The 26,132-nt window shown below is 64.0% G+C and overlaps 2 protein-coding genes across 4 annotated transcripts in view; one reads left to right on the forward strand and one right to left on the reverse strand.

Annotated features, from left to right (window-relative positions):
* The window catches only part of MROH1 (maestro heat like repeat family member 1), a 111,611-nt gene extending 106,262 nt beyond the window's left edge, over nt 1-5,349 (forward strand). For both annotated transcript variants that reach the window (XM_073329839.2, XM_073329843.2), the window contains one exon: nt 4,293-5,349. In XM_073329839.2, coding sequence (XP_073185940.1) covers nt 4,293-4,378 — 86 coding nt within the window. In that variant the 3' untranslated portion in view covers nt 4,379-5,349. The remainder of the gene's footprint in view (nt 1-4,292) is intronic.
* Nucleotides 5,350-11,965: 6,616 nt separating this feature from the next.
* The window catches only part of BOP1 (BOP1 ribosomal biogenesis factor), a 103,757-nt gene continuing 89,590 nt past the window's right edge, over nt 11,966-26,132 (reverse strand). For both annotated transcript variants that reach the window (XM_073329845.1, XM_073329846.2), the window contains exons 4-16: nt 22,581-22,735; nt 21,594-21,711; nt 21,085-21,186; nt 20,771-20,983; nt 19,773-19,934; nt 19,314-19,394; nt 17,648-17,717; nt 16,340-16,472; nt 15,454-15,634; nt 14,059-14,347; nt 13,514-13,598; nt 12,620-12,727; nt 11,966-12,348 (exon numbers count right to left, since the gene is read on the reverse strand). In XM_073329845.1, the coding sequence (XP_073185946.1) occupies nt 12,195-12,348; nt 12,620-12,727; nt 13,514-13,598; nt 14,059-14,347; nt 15,454-15,634; nt 16,340-16,472; nt 17,648-17,717; nt 19,314-19,394; nt 19,773-19,934; nt 20,771-20,983; nt 21,085-21,186; nt 21,594-21,711; nt 22,581-22,735 (1,851 nt within the window). In that variant the 3' untranslated portion in view covers nt 11,966-12,194. The remainder of the gene's footprint in view (nt 12,349-12,619; nt 12,728-13,513; nt 13,599-14,058; nt 14,348-15,453; nt 15,635-16,339; nt 16,473-17,647; nt 17,718-19,313; nt 19,395-19,772; nt 19,935-20,770; nt 20,984-21,084; nt 21,187-21,593; nt 21,712-22,580; nt 22,736-26,132) is intronic.

Genomic DNA, 26,132 nt, shown 5'->3' on the forward strand with positions numbered 1-26,132 from the left:
GCTTAACTCCTCGGGGTTTTGTTGGTGTCACCGTAAGGGAGTGTTTAAAGGAGGGTGGGTGGGGCGGGGGAGCTCCTGCCAAGGCTGAGGGGCAGCAGCCGAGGAAGCATGAAGAGGTTTGTTTATAGACTCATAAGTGGCAGTGGAGGCTGGTGCCATGGGCAGGGAGTGAGCGCTTTGCCCGTGAACAAGATGACCGGCTGCTGCGGGAGGGGGAATAGCTCGGGGAAGGCCATGGAAGTGAGGTCAAGTAGCTCCTGTCTGGTGGAGCCAGGGCAGGGGACCAGGCTAGGAGCGGGATCTTGGCAGCAGCATTGGGAGTGAGCGTGGGCAGAAGGCTGCGTTTGTCCAGGCTAGGGGGAAGGGTTTGCAGCAATCGAGGTGTGACCTGGCGGCTGGCCAGGGCAGGCTGCGGTGTGGATGTAAGGACCTATCCAGGGGCCAGTGTCTGGGCCTGCATGCCAGGCTGGCCCTAGTGACTGAGGAGATGGCTCGCTTTCAGCCTTGTTGTGTTGGAGCTGGTGACGAGAGGCCCTGAGGAGACCTCGGAGAGCGGTGCAGACACCAGTTTGGGCAGGAGGAGGCTGGCGTAGAGAGCTGGAGCTGGGCACGGTCACAGAGACAGGAGCCGAGTTCGTGTTGTGGATGAGATTAGAGGGGACCAAGGACAGAGTCTGGGGAACCCTCACAAACAGCAGGGGCTGGTCAACACTAGACACTAGCTCAACCTGGCTACGTGTGAAAAATCCCCACCGCCACCCCTCCAAGCGATTTCAGCCAAGCCAGCCTAAGGGCCTGTGTACACAGCACTGGTTCCATCAGCCTGGCTCCTGCCTCGACTGGATTACCGGGGGGGAGCCCCCCGGCGGCCTGGGCAGTGTCTGGGCTGCCAAGCAGCAGCATCCCGGCATAGACGAGCCCTACTCTCTGTGCAGCACGTTGCGGCCAAGGCTGGCTAGACTGTGGTGGTGGGAGGATACTGCAGAACGATGAGACTGAGCTGCTAACGAGTGACCCCAAGCCACAGACTTGCCTAGGCAATCCGAGCGGGGGCAGGGACTGTTGTCTTGAGAGGGCTGCTACAGGCTGAACCCTGTAGATCACTGATCGGATGAGACTTGCATCACCGCTAGATCGACTGGCGGGAGCTCTGTCTGGTGCTCGACTGCCCCAGGAGCAATGTAATGTGGCCGGGCAGATGGTCCCTTTTCTGCCAAGGACAATCGTCCCTCTCCTGGACTGTCTGCACGGTCCTGGGTGAAGACCTGGGGGAGTAACTTTGGCAGATTCCAAAGAGCTTTAGACAAAGTCCCTCGAGGCTCCTGGGCCTGCACCCTGTGGCCTCCTCTGGCATGTTACCGATGGAGCTGGTGCGTAAGTCTCCGATGTTGGCTTGGACATTTATAGCCCGTTTCACAGCAGAGGTGGGTGTCTTCGGGAGTTGGGGAACGAGTCACTGAAAAGTCCCTGCCGGGAGCATGTGCTGTGTCAACGTACGCAAGAGCGTGGTGTAGGCGCTGGCCGGTGCGGCCCAGGGGGGTTGGAGAACAAGCCAACCCTGCAGCATCGGCTCCTGCCCCACAGGCTGGTCCCCGCTCCTGGCACACATGGTCACAGCCCGACTCTGGGTTTGCCCGGCCTCCCCTCTGGAGATGGAAACAGAGGGGTGGATGGGCCAATCCAGAGTGTGCCCTGCTGCAAGGTCACTCATCTTCACGGACTTTATTCGCAGGCCTGGTTTCCTTGAACTCTGAGCATCAGAGTCGACTGTGCGTGCCAGGATCCTAGCAAGCTGCCCGTGCAGGGCTTGCTTGGCCACTGCCTGGCAGCCTCTCTCTCTTGCAAGTGAGGGGCAGGGCACATTGTGCTAGTGACTTAGTGGGGTTGTGACATTCAGTCCCCCAGTGGCTCGGCTCCCTTTCACTTAGCTGGGGACAGGGCTTGGATCAGCAAGTGAGGGTTTGCTTCGCCCGGGAGACCCAGCCCGAGAGCTCTGTGATGGTCGTGGCAGCGTGCATTGTGACTAACCCCCGCCCTGGCTGCTGCCGGTGCTGGGCTCCGGAGGAGCCTGACCCACGGAAACTGCTCCAAGCACAGAGCCGAGCATGGCCCGGCGCTGGCGAAGCGGCCCGAGGCGGAAATTCCGGCTCCTGCCTGCGGCATCGCGGGCTGCAGCTCGGGCATCTGCTCAGAGCATGGGTGGCATTTGCAACGTTGGCGCGTAAGGAAATTCCGGGTTTGTTTGTAACGTGTTACCCGTTAAAAGGCCCAGCTACAGCTCATTAGAAAGGACTCATAAAAAGTCCAATTGAAGCTGGTGGCATTTTGGAGCCGAGTTAAGTAATTTTCCTGGATTTCAGGGATTTTTTCCCTGTCACTAGTGACCTCATAGTGTATAGTAATGCATGGAAACTCTTGGATTGTTCCAAGAGAGCTTAAAAAACACTAAAAAAGGAAAAACTATCTTTCCGTTGGCTCCCGGAGCCCTTCCAGCAGAGAGAGGCCTGTCTGTTTGAAACAAGTGAAAGAGAAGACGTGTGTCTGTGAGTAATAGCTGGAGTTAGCAGCCTTGGATCGGGTTGCTCTAGCTTCCCGTATTGAGTGGATTAGCTGACTGGGGTCCGGGGACAGCTCTGGGCTCTGATTTACAGCCCAGCCCCGGGGGCACCCCTGCACTAGCCCAGGCTAATCACCAGGACGGCTGCAACAGGAAGCGAGTCGGCACATAAATCAGGGACCTCATCCAGGCTCATGGCAGAGGGGAGCTGGAGGGATGGGGGGCGCCCAGCTTTGTAAACAAGCTACTGGAAAATATTATAACTTCCCTGCAAGGAAACCCTACCTGGCTGGGCCTAGGCGAGGCGCTGTGAACACCGGCGGGGTCACGTCGCCCCCTGCCCTGTCCATGGGCACCCAGTAGTCTGGCAGGCTGAGTGCGGCCCAGCTCGGGGGCCCATCGGCGCTAGCAGGGGAGAGTCCGGCGGGGCGACGCTGGCGAGCAGAAGGCCAAAGACCCGCTCCCAACTTCAGGCGAGTGCCGCAGCACAGTCTGTGCAGCCCAACGGTTCCTGCTGCTGTCTGGGGGAACCAGGCCACTGTCCTGCCCTGGGTTCCTGATCTGCCCGCCCCCCCCCGGGAGCACGTGGAGCTGAGGGTCTGCTCAGCGGCCGGGGACCAGCCTGGAATCCGACCCCCAGCCCAGCGTGGAGGCTGCAGCGAAAGGGCTTTGCTGCCTTGCTTCCTTGTCTTCGCAGGATTCTCCTCCGGGGCCCAACCACCCCCCTTAGTGCTGGGGCGGGGCATGAAGTAACCAGCGCCCCCCCTGGCATCTCCAAGCCCCTGCCAGGCTGCTTGTGGGTGTCCCTTAGCACAGCTGGGCTGCTGCTGCTGTATACCCAGAGCACCCCCTGCCCTGCCAAGCTCAGGGTGGGTCCTGGGGAACGGGCAGAGTGCAGGGGCTGGGCACACAGCTTCCCGTGGGGCTCCCGCTTCTCCGCTGGCGAGCCGGGCTTTGCTGCAGCTGCCCTATGTGACCCGGGGCCAGTCACGCAGCCTCTGTGCTTCATTTCCCCCTCTAAGGTGGTGAGCCCTGCCCTACCTCCTGGGGCCGAGGGTAAACACGGGTGAGCGCTAGGGGTCAGTCCCCCATGATGGGGCCAGCCAGATCAGTGCATGGGGGGGTGGGGGGTTCCTATTGCCCTGCCTGGCTCCCTGTCACAGGCTGCAGGGGTTGGGGTGGCCTGTGTGGAGGCTCTAGGAGAAGCCGGTGCCAAGGCTGGTCCTGCTGCCCCATTGGCCCCCCCTGCTCGTTTTGGGTAATGGATGTTGTGTTCCAGAGGGGGCTTTGCCAGGGCCATGGCAGCTCCTCTCCATGCAGGGCTGAGGCAGCTCCTGCTGGGGAGGAGCACTGCCCTGTGGGGTGGAGGGGGGGGGCAAGCCTTGATTGTGCCTGGGGCCCTGGTTTGGGGAGCAGAGGTGGAGGTTGGGAGGCGCTGCCCCTGGCTGGTCAGGCTCAATGCCTGGCTGTGCGGACCAGGGCTGGAGCCCGGGGCTAGAGCCCGGGCCTGGGGCAGTGCCCCAATCTCCTATCTGATGGGAGGGGGAGCTGACCTCCAGTGCAGGGAGGGGCTGGCCCTGCTGCAGAGTGGGGCACGGCTTGGCCTGCCCTCGCTGGGGCAGGACTGTAGCAGCTCCAGGGCTGTTGGAATGAGACTGGTTCCGTGGGCGCCGGTCCCCGGGCTCGCGGCTGCGTGTTCAGTCAGGGCTGCCCGAGTCATGTGCTCTCGTTCCAGCTCTCAACGTGCTGCTGAAGGACCCGGCTCCTGTCGTCCGCATGAAGGTGGCTGAGGCTCTGGGCCGCCTGGTCCGGGTTGTGTGAGCGGCAGATGGGACCTGCGGGCGCCCGGGCTCCGTGACGGCGGTCAGCTGGATGGATGCTCCTTGCCCCGGAGATGCCACGGCTTCCAGGGCCCGGAACCGGTGCCTTGGGCTCTGCTCAGCCGGCCCTGCTGCAGAGCAGCCCGTGCTATGCTCACTCCCATGCCCACTGCCTGGAGCAGGGGCCTTGTGTGGATGCTCTCTACTGCAGCCTGGGGCACCCGCCCCACTGGGCCAGGACTCCGCCCTTCCCTCTGCTCTGGCTGCTGGCTCAAGCGTCCCGGTCCCAGCTCTCCACCAGCCTTTCCCGCGATCTGCACGCCTCACAGGCATCCCCGAGCGAATAAACTGGGCCATAGGACATGGAACTGTTCTGGGGTGTGCACAGGGTCCGTCCCAATGAGTGCAGCCCCTCTGGCTTTCCTGGGTCACTGCCCTGGCACGAGAGGGGCAGGTACCAGCCCTGCTGAGGCCCCTTGTCACTGCATGTTTCAGGGCTGGTCGTCTCGCACAGATCGCTCCCATCCAGTCACTGGGACGTGTGATTGTTACAATCTGACTCTGGTTAGCATTAGCCTGGGCACTGCACAGCCTGGGGCCAGTGCCCTGTGTGGGGTCTGGAGGTTGGATGGGGCACCCTGCCCTGATGGGGATCCCTGCAGGGCCCTGGATGGCCTCTGAGGACCTTCCCCTCCACCCCCACCCGATGTCCTAGGATGGTGAGAAACCTTGGCCATCGCTGCACGTGCACCTTCCTTCCACTATTGTTCCACGAGTGAGGCCAGTGAGCTGTCCCCGGGGTCCTTGGCACTGCCTGGTACTTTCCCCTGGCCCCCCCAGCACAGCAGAGTCCCTGATGGCAGCGGTGCGCTCCAGATTCTCTGCTGGCTGAGTCAAGCTGTCCCCTCCATGTGGAACCTGTATAGAAACCAGACTGGACTTATTTTTTAATAAAGCTGTTTCCTTCTTGTAGAGGGGCTGGTGCTGGAGTCTCATTGCCAGGTGGAGCCTGCCCTGGCTCGGCTGGGTGCTGCTAAGGGCAGGTCGGGGGTCGGGGGCCTTGGAGCCTGGCCTGCAGTGACTGGCTGCTCTGGGGGGGAGTGCTGGCCTTAGAGATCGCCGGGGGGCCCTCTTGGCAGCGATTTGCCCCCTTCAAATGACTCCCTGGGTGGAGAAAGGGGCTGCAGGCTAGCGCCTGAAAGGCAGGTGCCCCAGGCCCTCGGTTGCACAAACACCTGCACCTGCTTCAGCGCCGGGGGCCAGGGCAGAGCTGGGGTGGGTGAGAACGCGGCTGTCCCAGCATGGATCCTGCCACCTCCTCGCCCAAGCCTGGCATAGCGGGAGCGGGGCTCCAGCCAGCCTTGTGGAGGGGGGGAAGTGGTAGACGTGGTAATCTTGACTTTAGTGAGGCGCTTGATACGGTCTCGCACGACCTTCTCCTAAACAAACTAGGGAAACGCAACCTAGACGGAGCTACAAGGTGGGTGCAAAACGGGTTGGAAAATCCTTCCCCGAGAGGAGAGATCAGTGGTTCAGTCATGGTGGAAGGGCCTAACGAGTGGGGTCCCGCAGGGATCGGTTCTGTTCAACAACTTCATCAGTGATTTAGCTTATGGCACAGAGTGCAGTTGTGCAGTCTGCGGGCGCTGCCAAGCTGGGAGGGGCTGCAAGTGCTTTGGAGGACAGGATTAAAATTCAAAATGATCTGACAGACTGGAGAAATGGTCTGAAGTAAACAGGATGAAATTCAATAAGGATAAATGCAAAGTGCTCCACTTAGGAAGGAGCAATCAGTTGCACACATACAAAATGGGAAACGACTGCCTAGGAAGGAGCACTGCGGAAAGGGATTTGGGGTCATAGTGGACCAGAAGCTAAATCAGAGTCAACCCTGTAGCAAAAAAAAAGCAAACATCACTCTGGGCTCTATTAGCAGGAGTGTTGTAAGCAAGTGATTCTTCTGCTCTGCTTTGATAGATCCTCAACGGGAGCATTGTGTCCAGTTCTAGGCACCCATTTCAGGAAAGATGGGGACAAATTGGAGAAAGTGCAGAGAAGAGCAACAAAAATGATGAAAGGGCTAGAAAACATGAGCTCTGAGGGAAAATTGAAAACATGGGGTTTGTTTAGTTACAAAGAGGAGGCAGAAAAATTATTGTTCTTAACCTGTGAGGCTAGGACAAGAAGCAATGGGCTTAAATTGCAGCAAGGGAGGGTTTAGGTTGGACATTAGGAAAAACTTCCTAACTGTCAGGGTGGTTAAGTACTGGAATAAATTGCCCAGGGAGGTTGTGGAATCTCTGTCCTTGGAGATGTTTTAAGAGCAGGTTGGACAAACACTGGTCCGGGATGGGCTAGATAAGACTTAATCCTGCCATGAGTGCAGGGCCTGGACTAGACGATGTCTCAAGGCCCTTTCCAGCCCTGTGATCACCCAGGGCCCTGGGTCTTGAGGCGACAGCCCAGGGAGCCCTCTTCAGTCAGTAACACAAGACTTGGATGCCTGGTGTGGCCAGATCTGGGCCCCTGTGCAGGGCTGGTCACAGCTTCGGAGAGGGGTGATGAGATAGATCAAAGGCCTGGGGAAAGCTTGTGAAAGGGCTGGGCTGGCCCTCGGGGCTGCTGCTCTGAGCACCTAGGCCCAGGGCGGGCAAACTTTGGCCTGAGGGCCACACTGGGTTTCAGAAATTGTATGGAGGGCCGGGTAGGGGAGGCTGTGCGTCCCCAGATAGCTGGGCGTAGCCCCACCCCTGGCAGGGTTCCTTCCCCACTCTGAACTCTAGGGTGCAGATGTGGGGACCTGCATGAAAGACCCCCCCAAGCTGATTCTTACCAAGCTTTGCCTTGTCCTTGAACCCTATGCTGCCACCACCAAGCGTGTTAAACAAAGAACAGGGAAAGAGCCCACTTGGAGACGTCTTCCCCCAAAATATCCCCCCAAGCCCTACATCCCCTTTCCTGGGGAAGGCTTGATGATAATCCTCACCAACTGGTACAGGTGAACACAGACCCAAACCCTTGGATCTTAAGAACAATGAAAAATCAATCAGGTTCTTAAAAGGAGAATTTTAATGAAAGAAAAGGTAAAAGAATCACCTCTGTAAAATCAGGATGGAAAATACTTTACAGGGTAATCCAATTCAAAACACAGAGGATCCCCCTCTGGGCAAAACAAAGTTACAGAAAAGGGGAATAAACCACCTTAACGCAGGGAAAATTCCCATAAAACAAAAGATAAACTAACCCGCCTTGCCTGACTTACCTCTACTGGTTTCAATATTGGAGACTTGGATTAGGATGGGTTGGGGAAGATGGATTCCTGTCTGGCCTCTCTTGGGCCCAAGAGAGAACAACCATTTGAACAAACAGCACAAACAAAAGCCTCCCCCCCCCAGATTTGAAAGGTTTCAGAGTAACAGCCGTGTTAGTCTGTATTCGCAAAAAGAACAGGAGGACTTGAGGCACCTTAGAGACTAACCCATTTATTTGAGCATGAGCTTTCGTGAGCTACAGCTCACTTCATCGGATGCATTCAGTGGAAAATACAGTGAGGAGATTTATATACACACAGACCATGAAACAATGGGTGTTACCGTACACACTGTAACCAGCGTGATGGGGTAAGGTGAGCTATTCCCAGCAGGAGAGCGAGGGTGGGGGTGGGGGGAAACCAGTCGGAGAACACGTCAATCTCTCTGGTCACGCGATTACAGACCTAAAAGTGGCAATTCTTCAACAAAAGAACTTGAAAAACAGACTCCAACAGGAGACTGCTGAATTGGAATTAATTTGCAAACTGGATACAATTAACTGAGACTTGAATAGAGACTGGGAGTGGATGGGTCATTACACAAAGTAAAACTATTTCCCCATGTTTATTCCCCCCCACCCCCTGTTCCTCAGACGTTCTTGTCAACTGCTGGAAATGGCCCACCTTGATCATCACTACAGAAGGTGGTTACCCGTCCCTTTATATTTATGACACCCTCCCTCCCGCTTCTCACCCCCTGACAGCCCCCCTGGGACTCCTTCCCCCATCCAACCTCCTCCGTTCCCTGACAGCCCCCTGGGTACCCCTGCCCCATCCACCCCCACTGCTCTTGGTCCACTGACTGCCCCCAGACCCCTAACTGCGCCCCACCATTCCATCCAACCCCCGTTCCCTGCCCTGACCCCTATCCACACCCCTGAACTCCCCTGCCCTCTATCCAACCCCACCTGTTACTGCGCTGCCTGGAGCACCAGGACAGGCAGCCACGCAGCACAGAGCCCTGGGCCAGGCTGGGGTCTGCCGCCCAGAGCATTGTGCCAACAGCGAGGTGAGGCTGCGGGGACAGCGGGGGACTAGTCTCCCAGGCCAGGAGCCGGGCAGGACGGTCCCATGGGCTGGATGTGGCCTGCCGTTTGCCCATCTCTGACCTAGGCTGTCTCTTGACACAGAAGAGGGACGTCTGATGAAATGGAGGATTTGAAACCACGCTGAGGAAATACTTGTTCATGCCATGGGTAATTCGACTGTGGACCTCATGGCCACCGGACATTGTTGAGGCCAAGATCCTTACGATCATGACTCACCTGAGGCCACAGAGCTGGGACCCTTCCAGCTTCTCTCTCATATAGGAAAAAGGCTGTTGCCGGTGTTGGTCCCTGCAGGTGGGCTGTGGCCTGGCATGGTGCCCTGTGCCCACCATGCTGGGTGAGGGGCTGGGCATGGCGACCTCTCCCCAGCAAGCTGTGGCCAGGCAGTGGCAGACAGGGCCTGGCTGCTGGTCTGGTGCTAGGCCAAGCTGGCCCATGCATGGCCGGTGGAGCTGAGCTGGGCCCCTGGCCGGGTAGCAGAGGGCCTGCTGTTATGGCCTGGCTATAAACTGCGTGCTGTGAGACCCAATCTCTGGGTGAGTCTCACTGCCCCCCCACCCGCACCCCTTATGGGAAACGGGCCTCAGCCCCCATCACCGCTCTGCTGGCATTTCCCAGGCTGGGTCTGGCCTGAAGAAGGGCTGGATGATTTCTGGGGCAGGGCCTACAGCTCTGCCCAGTTGTGCTGGGCCCCCTGAATGACAGAATTAACCATCCTGCATTGCCAGTAGGCTTCAGAGTGAACAGCCCAATGCAGTGAATGGCAGCAGCTCCGGAGCCAGACGTTGGAGCAGCCAGAGCCGGCTTTCCTGGCAGGGTGTGAGGCAAGGCTGGCGTGTGAGCTGGGCAGAGCCCTGCTGTGGAGAGGAGCCGGCGCGAGCAGGCTGGCTGGGGCCTTTGCACACTTGCCCGTGTTCCTGCCACTGCCTGACCTGCTTTTTCCATCCCGGCAGCTGCCACTACCTGTTCCGCCTCCTCCCCGTCAGCCGCTCGGCAGCCAAACCGGATTCCTCAGATGGCTTCACGTGGGCCCTAGCCTGGGGGCCGGCCCTTTCCCTGGCCAGCCGGGAAGACTCCGTCTTTTTCCACTTGTTAAAGTTCTTGCCCGAGGGTCGGGCGCTTTATTGCTTTCGTCTGGCTCTGGGGGTTGGGCGGCATTTCCTGATGCTCCCCCAGGCAGGCCCAGGGGGCCCTGCTCCTGCTCCTAGCAGTGCCCAGCATTGAGGCCAAGCCCTGGCCCTGCGGCTATGGGTGCATTGGAGCTGGGTTCAGAGGCCGGCCTGCAGCAAGGCCCACAGCCTGGAGGGGTGTGTGTGTGTGGGGGGGGTGGTGATGGTAAAGCAGTCCTGCCTCCCGAGCTGCAGTGTGCAGGGGGGGTGAGTACGGCTGCCTGCCCTGTGCCGACCTCGCAGGGCTCAGGCTCGGCTGGTCAGTGTCCCCAGCTCAGGCTGTTCCTGCAGCCGTGGGGACAAGGCTGCTGCGGGGGGCTAGTGCCCACTGGCACCAGGTACGGGTACCTGCCAGCATAGGAGTGCGGGAGAGAGAGCTGAGGGCCTCGGTCCAGGCAGGTGCTTTCGAGGGAGGCAAGGTCCTGGGGTGCATGGAAGGGGAGGCAGGGCCCTGGCCAGGATGGGTGCCAGAGGATAGCTGAGGCTGGAAAAACACGGAGGGAGTGGGGGGGGGGGGGCAGAGGGAAGTACCTGGACTGGGTTTGTGCTGGGGGGCCCCCCCCCCCATCTCCTGGCCAGAGGGGCAGAAACCTGGGGCCTCTCAGCCATTGAACATTTCCCTCTGCTCTGGAGCTGGAGCCCATAGGAAGGGACTGGCCCAGGCAGGGGCAAGTAAGGCAATGCCCCCCCCCCACCCCCACCCCCACCAAGCTGCAGCCCAGCACTGGTGGGGAAGGGTGGCCTGAGGCCCAGTTTGTGCAGCAGGCTCAGGTATCAATTCCCCCCCGGCTCGGGCCTCTGACCACTGTGAAAAGCTGCCCTGCTGGCCCCCCGGTTCCACCCGGCCAGGGGGGCTGGGTTTGCCCGGCTGCCTCGTGACTACCGCTGGGGGGTTTCGGTACCTTGGGCTGGGAGCAAGAAGTGGTTCCTGGGGCCACCCTGGGCCCTGCCAGACCCACCTCACCAGGTGGCCTGGGCTGGCAGCTAAGCTGGGGGGGGGGGGGGGCAGCACAAGCCCCCGCCTGGCCCCTTGTCATTTCAATAACTGCAAAGGGCAGGGGGGCTCTGAGCTCACTGCCCCGGCCCAAGGCCCTGCCCGTGCAGCAAGGGATGGTGAGGGAACAAGCCTGACCTGGGCAGGATGCTGCCTCCCCCAGCCTGGCTCCAGCAGGGGGGCTCCCCAGAGCCCGAGTGGGGCACTGCACTGCCCGGGGGCTGGGCCGACCCAGGCTCCTGGGTGCTCACCGGCTCTCCCCCGGCCAGCTGAACCGCGAAGCGAGGCCCAGGGCACGGCCCACAGAGCACAGTGAAGGCACCGGTGCCTCTGGCCCAGCGCTGCTTGGGCTACGGCCGCTGAGTGCGGGCCGGGGGCTCAGGGCAGGGATCCTGCTCCAGCCTTCAGCTGAGTTACTGGGGGGCAGCTGCTCTGCCCTATGGTACAAGCGTGTGTGTGCAGGGAGCCAGGGCTGGGGGATCAGGGCCCTGGCAGAGCAGGGTGGGGGAGGATGGGAATGTGGGACCTGCAGGGGAGTGGAGCCCAGGGCTGGGGAGCAGGGGGGCTGGCCTTGGCCCAGCAGGGTAGGGGAGGGGGCACTGGCAGAGTGGGGGGGATGTAGGACAGGAGCAGGGCTGCTGGGGAGCCCAGGGCTGCAGAGAAATCCACTGGGCCGCAGGCAGCTTTGCCACCCAGGTCACAGCTCTGGGGCTTTTAAACCCTCCTGCCGCCGGGCTGTCAGCACCGAGCCCTGCCCCCCAGGCAGCGAGGGTGGCTTGCAGAAAGCTCCCGGCGGGGTTACTGCTAGGGCCAGGGCAGCCGGCCTGGCGGTTAGCTGCCCTTGGCAGTGGATCTGCGGAGCTGTGTCGGGGAGCTGATGTGACCTCAGCCCAGCTCCCTGTCTGCCAGCGCTGGGGTGAGGGCTGGCAGCACTAAGGGGCCCTGCTGGAGGACCCCCCAGGGCAGGAGGGAGGTTCTGCAAGGACCACCTGTGTCTGGAGCTGGCCCCCAGGGGAGGTGGGCCCTTGCCCAGGCCCCAGCCCACACAGGACAGTACCGCAGCCCGTTTGTGTCCAGAGGAGTTTAATGAGAGACCCCGTGCGTCCCGGTGTGGAGCCCAGGGCATGGCTCCCAAGGCAGGCAGCCTGCTCCAGCCCCGGCTTGGGCTCCGTCCCTGCCCCTCCTGGGCAGGGCAGGGCAGGGACGGGTGAAGAGAAGCCCGCGGTGCCGCTCGCAGTCCCCAGGCTGGCCTGGCGAAGCCCCGGTGCCATGCAGGGCCGGTGGCCGCGCTGGGGTTACGCAAAGAGGCGGATGGAGGCGTCGGCGCCCGAGGAGAAGAGCCAGGGCTGGGTGGGATGGAAGAGGACGTCCAGCACGCCCAGGTCCCGGGCCGGCGCGTGGCCCTTCAGCACCTTCACGGGCACGATCAGCGGGTTCTGCAGCAGGTCACTAGGACAAAGGGGACGGGGTAAGGGGGGGCTGTGACCCCGAGACGCGCTCGGGCACTTGGCTGCCCACCCCACACACCCTGCCCAGGGACGTGGGTTGCTCCAGCCCACAGAGGGCCCAGAGATGCCCAGGGTCCGTGCCCATGGGTGGCAATGCTGGCTGCTTGACTGCCCTCGCCCTCTGGCACTGGGGGCTGCCCCCTGTCTCCCCCTCCCCACGTCTGGTCGCACCGTGGCGCCAAGCCCTTCCTCCCCCCCGGGCCCGCGCATACTTGTAGACCATGCCGTGGCAGACGATGACGCTCCCGTCGTCCGAGCCCGAGGCGAAGAGTGGGTAGTGCCTGTGGAAGGCCACGCTTCTCAGCGCCTTCTTGTGGTGTCTGCAAGAGACCCCCGCAAGCGCCGGTCAGTGCCAGGACCCGCGGGGTCCCCCTCAGCACCCTGCGACGGGCCCCTGCGTGGCTGGGCAGTGCCTAGGGGCCCTGCAGCAACCAGCCGCTGAGCCACCTGGGACAGAGCGACGCCAGCCTGGGCGTGAGGGGGAGATGGGGTCTGACAATCCTGCTCGTGGGTTGGGGCAGCCAGGGGGGTGAGAACTGCCTTGGGGCTCCCCAAAGGGGGCAAGGAGCAGCTGATCCAGCTGAGGGAATCCGGTGCTGGGCCAGGTGAGCAGTGAGATGGCAATTGGTGGGGGGGCACGCAGCAGGGAGAGACGCCTCGTCCCTACAGTGCTCTGGGGAGACCCCCAGAACGCCCCCACGCCAGAGGGGGTGACGGCAGAGCTGGGCCTTCCCTGGAGCCTGGGCAGGGTGCCAGCCCCCGAAGGGCAGGGAGCAGCCTGGGCGCAGGAGCCCGGGGGCAGGACCAAGAGGCTGCACTGGGCCAGGGAGTGGAGGGAGGGGTGGCGGGGCAGGTGAGCTTGAGCCCAGCTGCACTGGGCTGTGGGGAAGGCGGAGAGGGGAGGTTGGGGGGAATGTGGGCGTGCGGGGCAGGCGGGAGGGGGTGGCTGTGGGTAGGTGGAGAGGGGAGGCTGGGGGGAATGCGGGGCAGGCGGGGAGGCTGGGGGGAATGCAGCTGGAGGCCGGGTGGAGAGGTGAGGCTGGGGGGAATGCGGGCGGGGGGGGCAGCCGGGCAGGTGAGCTCGGGCCCAGCCGCGGCACGCTCACCTCAGCACGCGGTAGGGCTTGGTGGACAGGTCCAGGTCGAACCAGGCCAGCTTGCTGTCGTAGCTCCCACAGATCAGGTTGTCTCCTGCCCGAGGGAAGGGGAGTGAGCTGGGCACTGCCAGCAGCCACGGCCCCTGCAGGGGTGTCGCACGCACCGGGGTCCCCGGCTGCAGAGGTCAGACCCCCCCCGACAATGTCCCCCTGCGGCAGCAACTCGCCCCCACCCAACACCGGGAACCCCCCCAACATTGCACCCCTCGCCCCACCACCAGGCCCCCCCCGCAGCAGCATCGTGCCCTTCTGACACCAGCCCACCCCCTGCGGCAATGTGCCCCCCCCACCCCGACTGTGCCCACGTGGCTGAGGGGACAGGATCCTCCTGCCACCCCCCGTCCTACAGGAGCTCCCCCACCTCCCTCCGCAGCCTGGCCGGGGCTGGGCAAAGGAGCGCGCGTCGGCCTGGTGGCTGGGCCCCATCCCCAGGACGCCCCCCGCCAAGGGACGGCGGGGCAGCGCCCAGGGCAGCTGCCGGGGGCCCCACGTACCTGCGGGGTGGACGGCCATGCTGGACACCCACTTGCAGTTGGTCAGCAGCTTCTTGGCGAGCTCCTGCTTGAGCAGGTTGTAGAGGCGGACGCAGCGCTGGGTGGCCACGAAGAAGAAGGGCCGCAGCGGGTGGAAGAGGACGCACTGCACCTGCCCCTTGCTCCGGCGGAAGGGGCTCTGGCTCCAGCGCTTGCTGGCCTGGTGGATCAGCACCTGCGTGTGGCCGTCGGCAGCCAGGACGCTGGCCAGGTAGTCGCCTCGGGGGTGCCAGGTCACCTGCTTCACGGGCTGCGGAGCGGCACGGCCAGATGTCAGCTGCGGCCTGGGGCCACGGGGAGCCGCGCAGCCGGGCTGGGAGACAGGGCCCCCACGGCAGCGGCGGGGCCAGGGCTGTTTGCATGGCTCAGTCCCTGGGGCGCTCCGGGCACAGGCGCTCGGACCCCCCGGGAACCTGGCTCAGTCCCTGGGGCGCTCGGACCCCCCCGGGAACCTGGCTCAGTCCCTGGGGCGCTCGGACCCCCCGGGAACCTGGCTTGGAGCGCTCTGGGCACGGGCGCTCGGACCCCCCGGGAACATGGCTCAGTCCCTGGGGCGCTCGGACCCCCCCGGGAACGTGGCTCAGTCCCTGGGGCGCTCGGACCCCCCGGGAACGTGGCTCAGTCCCTGGGGCGCTCGGACCCCCCGGGAACGTGGCTCAGTCCCTGGGGCGCTCGGACCCCCCTGGGAACCTGGCTCAGTCCCTGGGGCGCTCGGACCCCCCTGGGAACGTGGCTCAGTCCCTGGGGCGCTCGGACCCCCCTGGGAACGTGGCTCAGTCCCTGGGGCGCTCGGACCCCCCGGGAACGTGGCTCAGTCCCTGGGGCGCTCGGACCCCCCGGGAACGTGGCTCAGTCCCTGGGGCGCTCGGAGCCCCCGGAAATGTGGCTCAATCCCTGGGGCGCTCGGACCCCCCGGGAACCTGGCTCAGTCCCTGGGGCGCTCGGAACCCCCGGGAACCTGGCTCAGTCCCTGGGGCGCTCGGAGCCCCCGGGAACGTGGCTCAATCCCTGGGGCGCTCGGAACCCCCGGGAACCTGGCTCAGTCCCTGGGGCGCTCCGGGCACGGGCGCTTGGACCCCCCGGGAACCTGGCTCAGTCTCTAGGGCGCTCGGACCCCCCGGGAACCTGGCTCAGTCCCTGGGATGCTCCGGACACGGGTGCTCAGACTCCCCGGGAACCTGGCTCAGTCCCTGGGGCGCTCGGACCCCCTGGGAACGTGGCCGCTGGCAGAACCCGAGCAGGCCAGGCGAGGTGACATGGGCCCAGCATGTGGGGACAACACTCACCCTCCCACGAAGCGCTGGGAAGAGTTCCCCACCCCGCTCCAGGCCCCCCGCGCCCCAGCCCCCCCCGTACCTTCCCGTGCTGGATGATCAGACGGACACCTCTGCCGTGCTCCGCGCCGGCCGCCACGGCCCAGGTGACGGGCTGCAGCCGCTCCTCCTCCGGCGGCACGTAGCCCTCGATCAGTTGGTCCGTGGCCGCGTACAGCAGCTTGTCCCCGAGGCAGGGGTTCACCAGCAGGACAGACTGCTCCCTGCGCGGGGCACTGCGGGTCAGAGCCGGGGACAGGGCCTCGCCCTGCCTCCTTGCCCTGCGTGCTCACGACAGCCTCGGCCAAGGCCTATGGGAAGGGGAACCAGTGCTGGGCCCCAGGGGGCCTGCCAGTGTCCCACCTCTGCCCCAAGAGCTCTGAAATCCAGCTGCACGCTGGGGGCCAGCACTGGCAGAGAGCAGGGGAAGGGGGCAAGTGATGCCTCGGGAGGGCACACAGAGAGGAGATGTGGGCTGAGGGTGGCCAGTGACCTGGAGATGAGAGGGGGCTTGGAGTGGGGGGGGGGTCATCGGGCTGAGGCGGGTCACACAGAGATGAGATGGGATGTGGGGGGTCACAGGGCTGGGGAGGGGCTGGGGGGTGTCACACAGAGAGGAGATCGTGTGACCCCCCACCCCAAGATGAGATGGGCTGGGGGGGTCACAGGGCTGGGGAGGGGCTGGGGGTCGCAGCGGGGGGGGTCACATGGAGATAAGATGGGGGAGGGGGTCACAGGGCTGGGGGGTGTCAAACTGAGATGGGACGGGAGGGTCACAGGGCTGGGGGTCGCAGCGGGGGGGTCACACAGTGATAAGATGGGATGGGGAGGTCACAGGGCTGGGGGGGGTCACACGGCGATGAGATGGGATGGGGAGGTCACAGGGCTGGGGGGGTCACAGAGAGAAGATGGGGCGGAGGGTCACTCACACAGCCACGGCCACCAGGCAGACGGCGGGGTTGGGGTTCCAGGCGACGCTCTTCACCACGCCCTCCACCGGGAGGGTTTTCATGCAGCGGGCGCTGCTCACCTCCCAGAACCGCACCGTGCCGTCATCGGAGCCTGCAGGACAGGCCAGCGGGTGGGTCCCCGAACAGGCAGGGGCCAGGCCCCGTCCCGTGCCCCCCGGCCAAGGCAGGCAGCGGGAGAGCGCCATGTCTGGCCCCGAGGGCACTAGCAGCAGAGCAGGGATGGGAAGGGCTCCGCGGGGCGCCAGGGAGCCCGCTTCCGCTCACAGCGGCAAGGACCTACCGGGCTGGGCTGTGGCCAGAACATGGTGAGCTCCCAACAAGGCCTTGGCCCCAGCTCTGGGCAGGGCCATTTACAGCCGCTCGAGGGGCAGCTCAGCAGCCCGGGCTCCCTGAAGGGGAAGTGGGTCGGCATGGAGCCAGGACGAGCGCCCCTGCTGAGCCGCCCCCCGGCAGCACCGGGCTCCTGGCGCCGCACTGGGGCCCTGAACTGGCCTGGCTGTGAGCCCCCTGGGGCAGCTGCTGCCTAGGCTGGTTTGCTCCGGGCCCCTGCAGAGACCCAGAGCCGGGGCTGGGTGTGAAGGGAGAGGGGCAATCCCCTCCCACGCTCGCCGCTTAACGCCTGATCTCACCCACTTTCCAAGCCCGTGGCCAGGAATCCAGCGGTTGTGAAACTCCCGACGGCGCGCAGGCCACCCCACGGGAGCCGCCAGCCCGGAACCGCTGGAGCTCGATGTGCCGTTAACCTGCCCTCTGCTCCCAATGCCCTGCGTGCCAGCCCGCTCCCCACGCGGCCCAGCCACGCAGGAGACGCAGCCTCGGCCTGGGGCGCCGGAAGTGGATGGGAAATCCCATGGAATCAGGGATTGCCACGAGCGTGCGCTGGGACGGGCGATGGTCCTATCACTGGCACCTGCCTCGTGCCCAGTGGAACTCAGCGCCCCGGAAGCGAGGCACGGGGCCAGCCAGAGCGGCCGGGGGCCGCACGGGCAAGGGCTGGGATCAAATCTCCCCTTGCCCTGGGAGCCAGCTCCAGGCCTCTCCTTCCTTCACATCCCCTTTCAACCAGCTGGCCCCTGCCCGCTGCAGTGCCACGGGAGAGCCCGGCGGGCCGGGAGGTGGCTGCTCCTCGGCTACACACACAGTTGTGACAGACACATGCGGAGGAGCCCAGGCTGCTGGGTGCCGCCCCTCGCCCCTCGCCACCACTGAGGGGTTTGCGAGGCTCCGGGCCGGCCGGGCGCCACCCCCTGGGCACAGAGAACTTACCTGACACCAGCCACTGCCCGCTGGGGGAGATGCTGAGGCAGCGCACAAGGCTGGTGTGCCCACGGTAGACCTGGGGGAGACAATGAGAAGGGTGAGGAGCCGCCAGTGCCACTCTCTAGCGTTCAGCTCGCCCGGGACGCCCCTGCGCACGCAGCAACGAGCCCTGGCCTGGCGGCTGGGGCTCCAGGTGCCCTTCTCCCCCGGCTAACGGGCTCGGGCAGCTCTGGAGGCACTGGGACGCTGACGCCAGGGCTAGCAGCTCCGCGCAGCCCGAGCTCAGTCTGCTCCAGCATCCGTCCCCAGCTCAGGCCTGCGCCTGCCAATGGCCACAGCTGCCTCCAGCCCTGGGGCAGAGATGGGCCCGGACCATGGGGGAGGCTGGAGAGCGACGGACAGGCCCACGTGGGGTTTGAGAGCTGTGACTGCTGCTGGCCACACGCGATGTGAAGCTGCTGTACCCCCCTCTCCCGCTGGGGCCAGCTCCATGCCAGCTCTGGGACTGGTCTGGCCACCCACGGCGTCTGGTCCTGGCAACGGCACGTCCTTTCTCTTGCTCAGAGGACGATGCCCCAGGCCACACTCAACCTCTGGACAGGGGTGGGTCCACAAGAACATCAGACTGGCCAGACGAGGCCCTACCAAGGGTCCCGCTAGCCCGGGGTCCCATCTTCTGACTGGGGCTGGTGCCAGAGCACCAGAGGGAATGAACAGACCAGGGCAATTACCAAGGGACGCCCGGTCCCAGCTTCTGGCAGTCAGAAGTTTAGGGACACCCAAAGCAGGGGGTTGTGTTCCTGCCCATCCCGGCTAATAGCCACCGATGGGTCTATCCCCCAGGAACTTTTCTTTTTGGAATCCAGTTATACTTTGGGCCTTCACAACATCCCCTGGCAGCGAGTCCCACAGGCTGACTGTGTTGTGTGAAGAAATACTTCCTCTGGTTTGTTTTAAACCTGCTGCCTATTAAATTTATTGGGTGACCCCTGGGCTCTTTTGTTACGTGAAGGGGTAAATAACACTTCCTCATTCACTTTCTCCACCCGTCATGATTTTATAGACCTCTAGCATATCCCCCCTTAGATGTCTCTTTTCCAAGCTGAACAAGTCCCAGTCTTATTATCCCTCCTCATACGGCAGCCGTTCCAGACCCCTCATCTCTGCTTTTCTTAATTCTAACGTATCTCTTTTAAGGTGGGGGGACCAGACCTGCACCCAGTACTCACGGTATGGGCAGACCAGAGACTGAGATGGGACATTATGATACTTGCTGTCTTACTATCTGTCCCATTCCTAATGGGACTGGTTCATGTCCCGGATGAGGAGCCTTCGTTACCCCTTATCACAGCTTCAAATGTCAGGAGTCAAGGTTATTCTCCCCTATATGCCTAGTGACGGGGTGTCTGGGTGGCCTCCTGCAGCAGGGAGTTCTGCAGCTGCCCTGCTCCCTATGTGCCCCCTTAAGCCCTGTGTTCTGGGATGGGGAAGGAGGCTCCCATCATTGCTCACTGCCCCCTTCTGAGCTTTTCTTTCCAGCCTAACTAATCCCCCTCTTCCAGACTCCTCAGCCTCCTTCACTCCCAGCCCCACCCTGGTCTCTGTTCTCCTCTGTGTGCCCCCTCCCCTCGCTCGCGGCAGCCCTGAACACCACAGGGCCGCACGGCATTACCAGGGCCTGCGTGGTGGGGAATGGCTGCAGGTCCCGCGGCTTTGGCAGCTTGGGGATCAGGTCTTCCGGGTCCACGTTCACCTGCAAGAGAACCAAGCCCATGTAGCGCACAGGGGGCTCAGTCTGCCCCCCACAGGGTCGCCCCACTTGGGGGTGCCGGGCAGCAGGCTACTGGCCAGGGGACACTGCTGCATCCCACTCTGTAAAGGGGCAGCAAGCAGGAGCCATAAGGCAGAGCTCGTGAGTTGTGTGTGTGTGTGGGGCGGGGGGGGGTTGTTTGCCTTCAGCTGGCCCCTCGCTGCTCCAAGCCAGCCCCCGGAGTCACTGCCTCCCCAGTCCCTGGCGTGCGAGGTGGGTGTCCTGCCCTTGGCTCTGCTGCTGCGGGAGCGACCGGGCCCTGGCTCCGAGCTCTGCTGGGCCAGTGGCCCAGGCCGCCCGAGCCAGCGCCCCCCGGCTCACCCTCATCTTCCTCTGGCGCGGGCACAGGTAGAGGTCGAGGCAGCGCTCGAAGCGCTCGTGGATGAAGCGGGCGTAGGCTGGCACTGCACGCAGGCACCGGTGCTGCTGGGGCAGGACGTTCAGCTTCCGCTCCGCCGCCTCCTGCTGCTCCCAGGCCAGCTTCTGCGGGGCAAAGGGCAAAGGTCAACAGCTGGCCCCCAAACCAGGCCCCTCTCCTAGGACCTGCTTTCCGTCCCCTCCCCAGGGGGGCCTCAGGCGCCCAGAGCCCGGCTGCCTGGGGCAGAGGGAGTGTCAGAGCCTGGGAACCAAGCCCATGGCAGCGCCGAGGGGCCCGGCCCAGAGAACTGCTCCCCTGCACTGGCCACAGACTCACAGAAACATGGGGCTGGAAGGGACCTCGAGGGGCCATGGACTCCAGCCCCCTGCGCTGGGGCAGGGCCGAGGAACCCGAGTTTGTCCAGCCAAGGACGGGGACCCCACAGCCTCCCTGGGCCGGCTGTTCCAGAGCTTAACTCCCCAGCCTGTTCCTAATCTCTGACCTAACGCTCCCTTGCTGCAAGTTGAGCCCGTTACTTCCTGTCCGGCCCTCAGTGGCCCCGGAGCACAGCCGGGCTCAGGCCTGTGGTAGAGGCTGGGGATCAGGGCTGAGCAGAGCAGGACAGTGACCTCTCGTGTGTGCACCCTGGAAGGACATTAGCCCTTTTCGCAGCTGCACCCCACTGCTGGGTCATGCTCAGCATGGGAGCCGTTGTCACCCCGGCCCCTTCTCAGTGCCGCAGCCTCGCCACGGGGTCCCCACTGGGTAGCTGTACCTTTGCACTTGTCTGTATTGAATTTCACCCATGCCGAACCTGCCTGCAGCACCCTCGGGAGCTCCCCGCACACAGAGTGCAGCCTCCATAGCCCCATGAGCCCCTCAATACCCACACACAGCCCCCCCCCCCTCGTGGAACACCCCCCCACATACACAGACAGAGCACCCCCTCCTCGCCCCTCACCTCCTCCTCGCTGAGCAGGTACTCGGGCGGGGGGTTGTACGACTCCTCGTGGCCCGGCAGCCGCAGCTTTGGGGCTGGCACGTGCATCTTGTGGCGCCCCAGGATGGAGTTGGGGTCCTCCTGGGCCCAGAGGTCATAGTAGGTGGGCGTGTCCTCCTTGGGCTTGCGAGGTTTGATCCAGCCCATCTTGATGGCATGGACCAGCTTGGAGACCTGCCGAGCAGGGAGAGGCCACAGACGGGTCAGCGCCAGGATTGAGGGGGGCCTGGCTGGGGGCCCAGCTCCGGGGGCAGCTGGCGCTGACAGGCTCTTACCTTCTCCTTCTCCAGGAGGGAGGGAATGAAGCTGCGCTTGTCGGCTGGGCGGTTCGTCACCGGGTGGATCATCACCTGGCTGCTGAAGAAGTCAATGGCTGGCTGGGAAGGGAGAGCAAGGGGTCACTCCGGCTGCCCCGGCCCGCTGAGCAGGGATCAGCCCGGCTCCTTCCCTCGGCCCACTGGGTCCCCGCCCAGCCTGGGAAGGCAGGAGGGCGACGGGCTGCAGGAAGTGGCGTCCCTGGGGGGAGGGGAGGGAGCCCCCCTGGAGATGGTGTCCCTGGGTGGAGGAGGGGAAGGAGAGGGAGCCCCACACAGGCCCACCCCAGAGGGGGTGGCCATGAGGGGCGGAGATGAGGCCCAGCCCAGGGAGGCTGCGAGGGAGATGCACGGAATGACCAACCCCAGGGGGGAGGGGAGGGAGCCCCGGAGGTGGTGGCCGTGCGGGAGGGGAAGAGGAGGGAGCCCCCGACAGGCCCAGCCCCGGAGGCGGCAGCAGGGTCCCCTACCTCATAGGGGTTGACGTGCACGTCTCCGAATTGCCCTTTCTGCAGACGCTGTGCCAGCTCCACCTGCTCGTCCGTCAGCCTCAGGTCCGCCCCCGTCTGCTTGTCCTGCACTGTCCGCCTGCGGGAAAGCGGCACGTGAGGGGCGAGGGCCAGGCTGCCGCACGGTCTATCCCCGTGGGGCCCATCAGGAGGGTGCTCCGCTCCCAAAGCCCATCTCGGCGCTGTCCTGCAGGAGGCAAGCCCCCTTCCCGCGTCCTCGAACCGGCCCCGACCGGCAGTCCCCTCCTCCCAGAGCCGGCTCCTCCAGGGCAGGGGCAGGACGCGAGGCTGCAGACCTGGCCCCTTCGCCAGCCCTGCGTTGGCTGGGAGTGAGTGGGAGGTGGCTGGGCCCGGGTGGGCGATGGCGGGACTATGGCTCGGCTCCCGCCCCCCACAAGTGCACAGAGGGCTCTGCAGGGTGCAGGCAGAGGGACGGGGGGAACTCATTCTCCAGGCTGTGCCGCTCTGTCCACCGGCCCGCAGGGGGAGAGCTGCCGGAAAGCCACGGCAGAGAGCCCAGGGTCCCAGCCCCCGGCCAGCACGGGGCGCGTGAGAGTCTGCTCTGGGTTCACTGCTGTGCAGAGAGTGGCACAGAGGGTGCCTGGGCTCTGCTCCCCCCACCACGGGGCACAGGGGCAGCAGCAGGCGAGGGGAGCACCCCGGATCCCGTGCCTGGGGAGGAGACACACAGGAGCCAGCCGAAAGCTGAAGGGTTGCCCCGTGGGCTCCGAACACGGCAGTGCGTTGAGCTTTCCCCGGGGCAGCAGGCTTCAGACACCAGGCAGGTGGAGGTACATGCTGGGGCTGCCCAGGCTTTGGAGAGGGGGACGCGCACCCCTTTAGCCTGCCTGGGAGCGTGACCCCAGGCTGGGGCGGTGGGAGCGCTTATGCCCCTGGCCTGGAACTCAGGGCGTTCCTGGGGGAAGCAGCAGGACCCCAGCCCCTCACCAGTAATCGGGGTTCTCCATCTTGTCCAGGAACTTGTCCAGCTCATCCTTGGTTCGGACCGGCTTGTAGATCCTCTTGCCGTCCAGGTCGTAGCCGATGTGCGGGTAGTCCTGGTACCACTCCATGGGGATGTTGCCCACTGTGTTACGCACATCCTGCAGTGGGACAGACAGCGGGAGGTGAGTTCGCACGGTGCTCCTCCCTGGTGGGTCTCAGAGGGGATCAGTCTGACCTCCCGTCTAGGCCAGAGACTCGCCCCCAGACCACTCCTAGAGCAGAGCTGTTAGAAACAGCCCGTCTGACTGAAACTCTGCCAGCGATGGATAATTCACCCCCCCTTGGTAAGGCGTTCCAAGGGTTAATTACGCTATTCAAAATATAGGCCTTCCGTCTAGTGTGAACGTGTCTAGCGTCAGCTTCCAGCCACGGGATCAGGGCAGACCTCTCTTCGCTAGCGTGAAGAGCCCACGATTAAATGTGTGCTCCCCATGTAGGTACTTACAGACTGTGAGCAACTCACCCCTTAACCAGCTCCTAGTTAAGCAAAACAGACGGCGCTCCTGGAGTCTCTCGCTCGAAGGCAGGCTTTCTAACCAGTTAATCATTCCTGACTCTTCTCTGCACCCCCTCTCCCATTTATCACCCTCCTTGTACCATGGGCACCAGAACTGGACCCAGGATCCCAGCAGCGCTTGCACCAGGGCCAGATACAGAGGTACAATAACCTCTCTGCTCCTCCTCGAGATTCCCATTTATGCATTCAAGGATCCCAGTAGCCCTTTTGGCCATAGAGTTGCACTGGGAGCTGATTATCCATCCCCAAATCTTTCAGTCACTGCTTCCCAGGACAGTGCCCTCCATCCTGGAAGTACGGCCTGCTCTGTCCCCAGAGGGCTACGCTGACATTAGCCAGATGAAAACACGTTTTGTTTGCCTGCGCCCAGTTCACCAAGCGAGCCCAAGTGCTGGGTCAGCGGCCTGGCCTCTTCGTTATCTGCCACTCCCCCACGTTTCCGAGTCATCGGCAACCGGAACCAGGGATGGTTTGATGTTTTCTTCCAGGTCACGGATCGAAGTGTTAACTAGCGCAGGGCCAAACATCGATCCCTGGGGGAGCCCTCCAGAAGCTCACGCACGCGGGGAGCATTCCCTGCGTATGGTTGTACTTGGAGAGCGTGTGTAATGCCATCCCGCCGTCTGAGCACATCACAGCACCACCGTCACCTCCTCCCCCTTCGGTCCACGTGCTACTGCACCCGTGTGCCCGCCCCGCCTCCCCCCAGGAACCTGGACGGCTGGCAGCCCTCGCTCCCCACCCACCCCTCCGGCTGGCTGCAGGTCAGCGTTCTGCTCTGCTCGGCCTGGGCAGAGACCCAGGTTCGCTTCTCTCCTTTTGCCGGGCCTGCCTTGAGAAACCCTGGTCAAGATGGCGCAAGGCCCACGGGGACCTATCGGCTTGACTGGCTGCAGGGTCCCAAAGTTGGCTGTGACTGTGTTCGACAGCCCAGGGAGCGCCAGGAGCTTTCTTGGGAGCCCCGGTGCACGCGTAGGAGACAGCCGGCCGCAGCGTCAGCACCCTCTCTGCAGAAACTTCTGCAGCCAACACAAGTGCAGATGGGGATGAGCCCCCTAGGAAAGGCTCCCGCCTGCGGGCCTCACCCCTCAGCAGGTCAGCTGCAAACACCCAGGGCATCATTTCCCCGGCAGCTGGCATGCCGTCCGGCTCCACTCTCCCCAGCCAGTCCCCACCCTTTCGCCCCAGCTGGCCTGCCCTGCAGGGGAATGGGCATGGAGAAGGGTCCTGCGCCCAGCTGAGACACTCTCTCCAGAAACTGAAGCCATTCTGTGCCCTCCCAGCGGACGTGCAGCAAATCCCAGCTGTGACCCACCGGTGCGCCTGGCTCCCCCATGCCGTGCTCCATGGCTGCCGCGTTCGTTCCAGCACACCGCCGGCAGCACGCAGAGCCCTGGGCGGGGGAACGGAGCCACAGGTCCCTGCAGTGGGGGGGAGACTGACAGCCCCAGAGCTGCCAGCAGCCAAGCCAGGACTCCAAAGCATGCCAAAGGCCCTGGGCAGATGCTGGGCATGTGGTGCCCTCCCCCAGGGCTCTGCGGGCTGCAGATGGCTCCGGGGGCTCCCATCCTGCCCTGGGTCATTAGCAGCGCAGAGCAATCCCTGCTCACTACGGATGTAAAGGGAACAAAAGAGCCCTGGGGGCGATATGCCTGCAACCCCCCCTCGGCCAGCAGAGCGTTCCCAGCCTTCCGCTGCCTGCCGGGGAAACAACATCAAGGTAAGCACCTGGCACGCCTCACTGACCCCACCAGGGAGAGTTTAAAGGCCTCTAACGGCTTCCTGATTGGAACCATGGCCAGGCTGCAGCTGAGGGCAGAGCGCTCATTACCCGCAGCACAGGGAGGTCCCCCATTGGCCTTCGCAGGCTTGTTAAACACACGGGCAGGGGCTGGTCAGCCGCGCACGTTCCAGCACCAGTCCCTCACACCGGAGCGTGCCTCATTTCCCAGGCCTCAGCCGCCAGGCCCGCTCCCCCGCGCCTGCACAGACAGACACACGCGGGCAGACATGCCCAGAGACAGAGCGACCACGGCCGTGCCCCTGGGTGACACACACGTGCACGCCCGCACACGGCCGCCCAGAGACAGAGCGACCACGGCCGTGCCCCTGGGTGACACACACGTGTACGCCCGCACACGGCCGCCCAGAGACAGAGCGACCACGGCCGTGCCCCTGGGTGACACACACGTGTACGCCCGCACACGGCCGCCCAGAGACAGAGCGACCACGGCCGTGCCCCTGGGTGACACACACGTGTACGCCCGCACACGGCCGCCCAGAGACAGAGCGACCACGGCCGTGCCCCTGGGTGACACACACGTGCACGCCCGCACACGGCCGCCCAGAGACAGAGCGACCACGGCCGTGCCACTGGGTGACACACACGTGCACGCCCGCACACGGCCGCCCACAGACAGAGCGACCACGGCCGTGCCGCTGGGTGACACACACGTGCACGCCCTCACACGGCCGCCCAGAGACAGAGCGACCACGGCCATGCTGCTGGGTTACACACACACGTGTACGCCCGCACACGGCCGCCCACAGACAGAGCGACCACGGCCGTGCCGCTGGGTGACACACACGTGCACGGCTGCACACGGCCGCCCAGAGACAGAGCGACCACGGCCGTGCCACTGGGTGACACACACGTGCACGCCCGCACACGGCCGCCCACAGACAGAGCGACCACGGCCGTGCCGCTGGGTGACGCACACGTGCACGCGCGCACACGGCCGCCCAGAGACAGAGCGACCACGGCCGTGCCACTGGGTGACACACACGTGCACGCCCTCACACGGCCGCCCAGAGACAGAGCGACCACGGCCATGCTGCTGGGTTACACACACACGTGTACGCCCGCACACGGCCGCCCAGAGACAGAGCGACCACGGCCGTGCCGCTGGGTGACACACACGTGCACGGCTGCACACGGCCGCCCAGAGACAGACCGACCACAGCCGTGCCACTGGGTG

Source organism: Lepidochelys kempii, chromosome 2, assembly GCF_965140285.1.
Source record: "Lepidochelys kempii isolate rLepKem1 chromosome 2, rLepKem1.hap1, whole genome shotgun sequence".
NCBI lineage: Eukaryota > Metazoa > Chordata > Testudines > Cheloniidae > Lepidochelys > Lepidochelys kempii.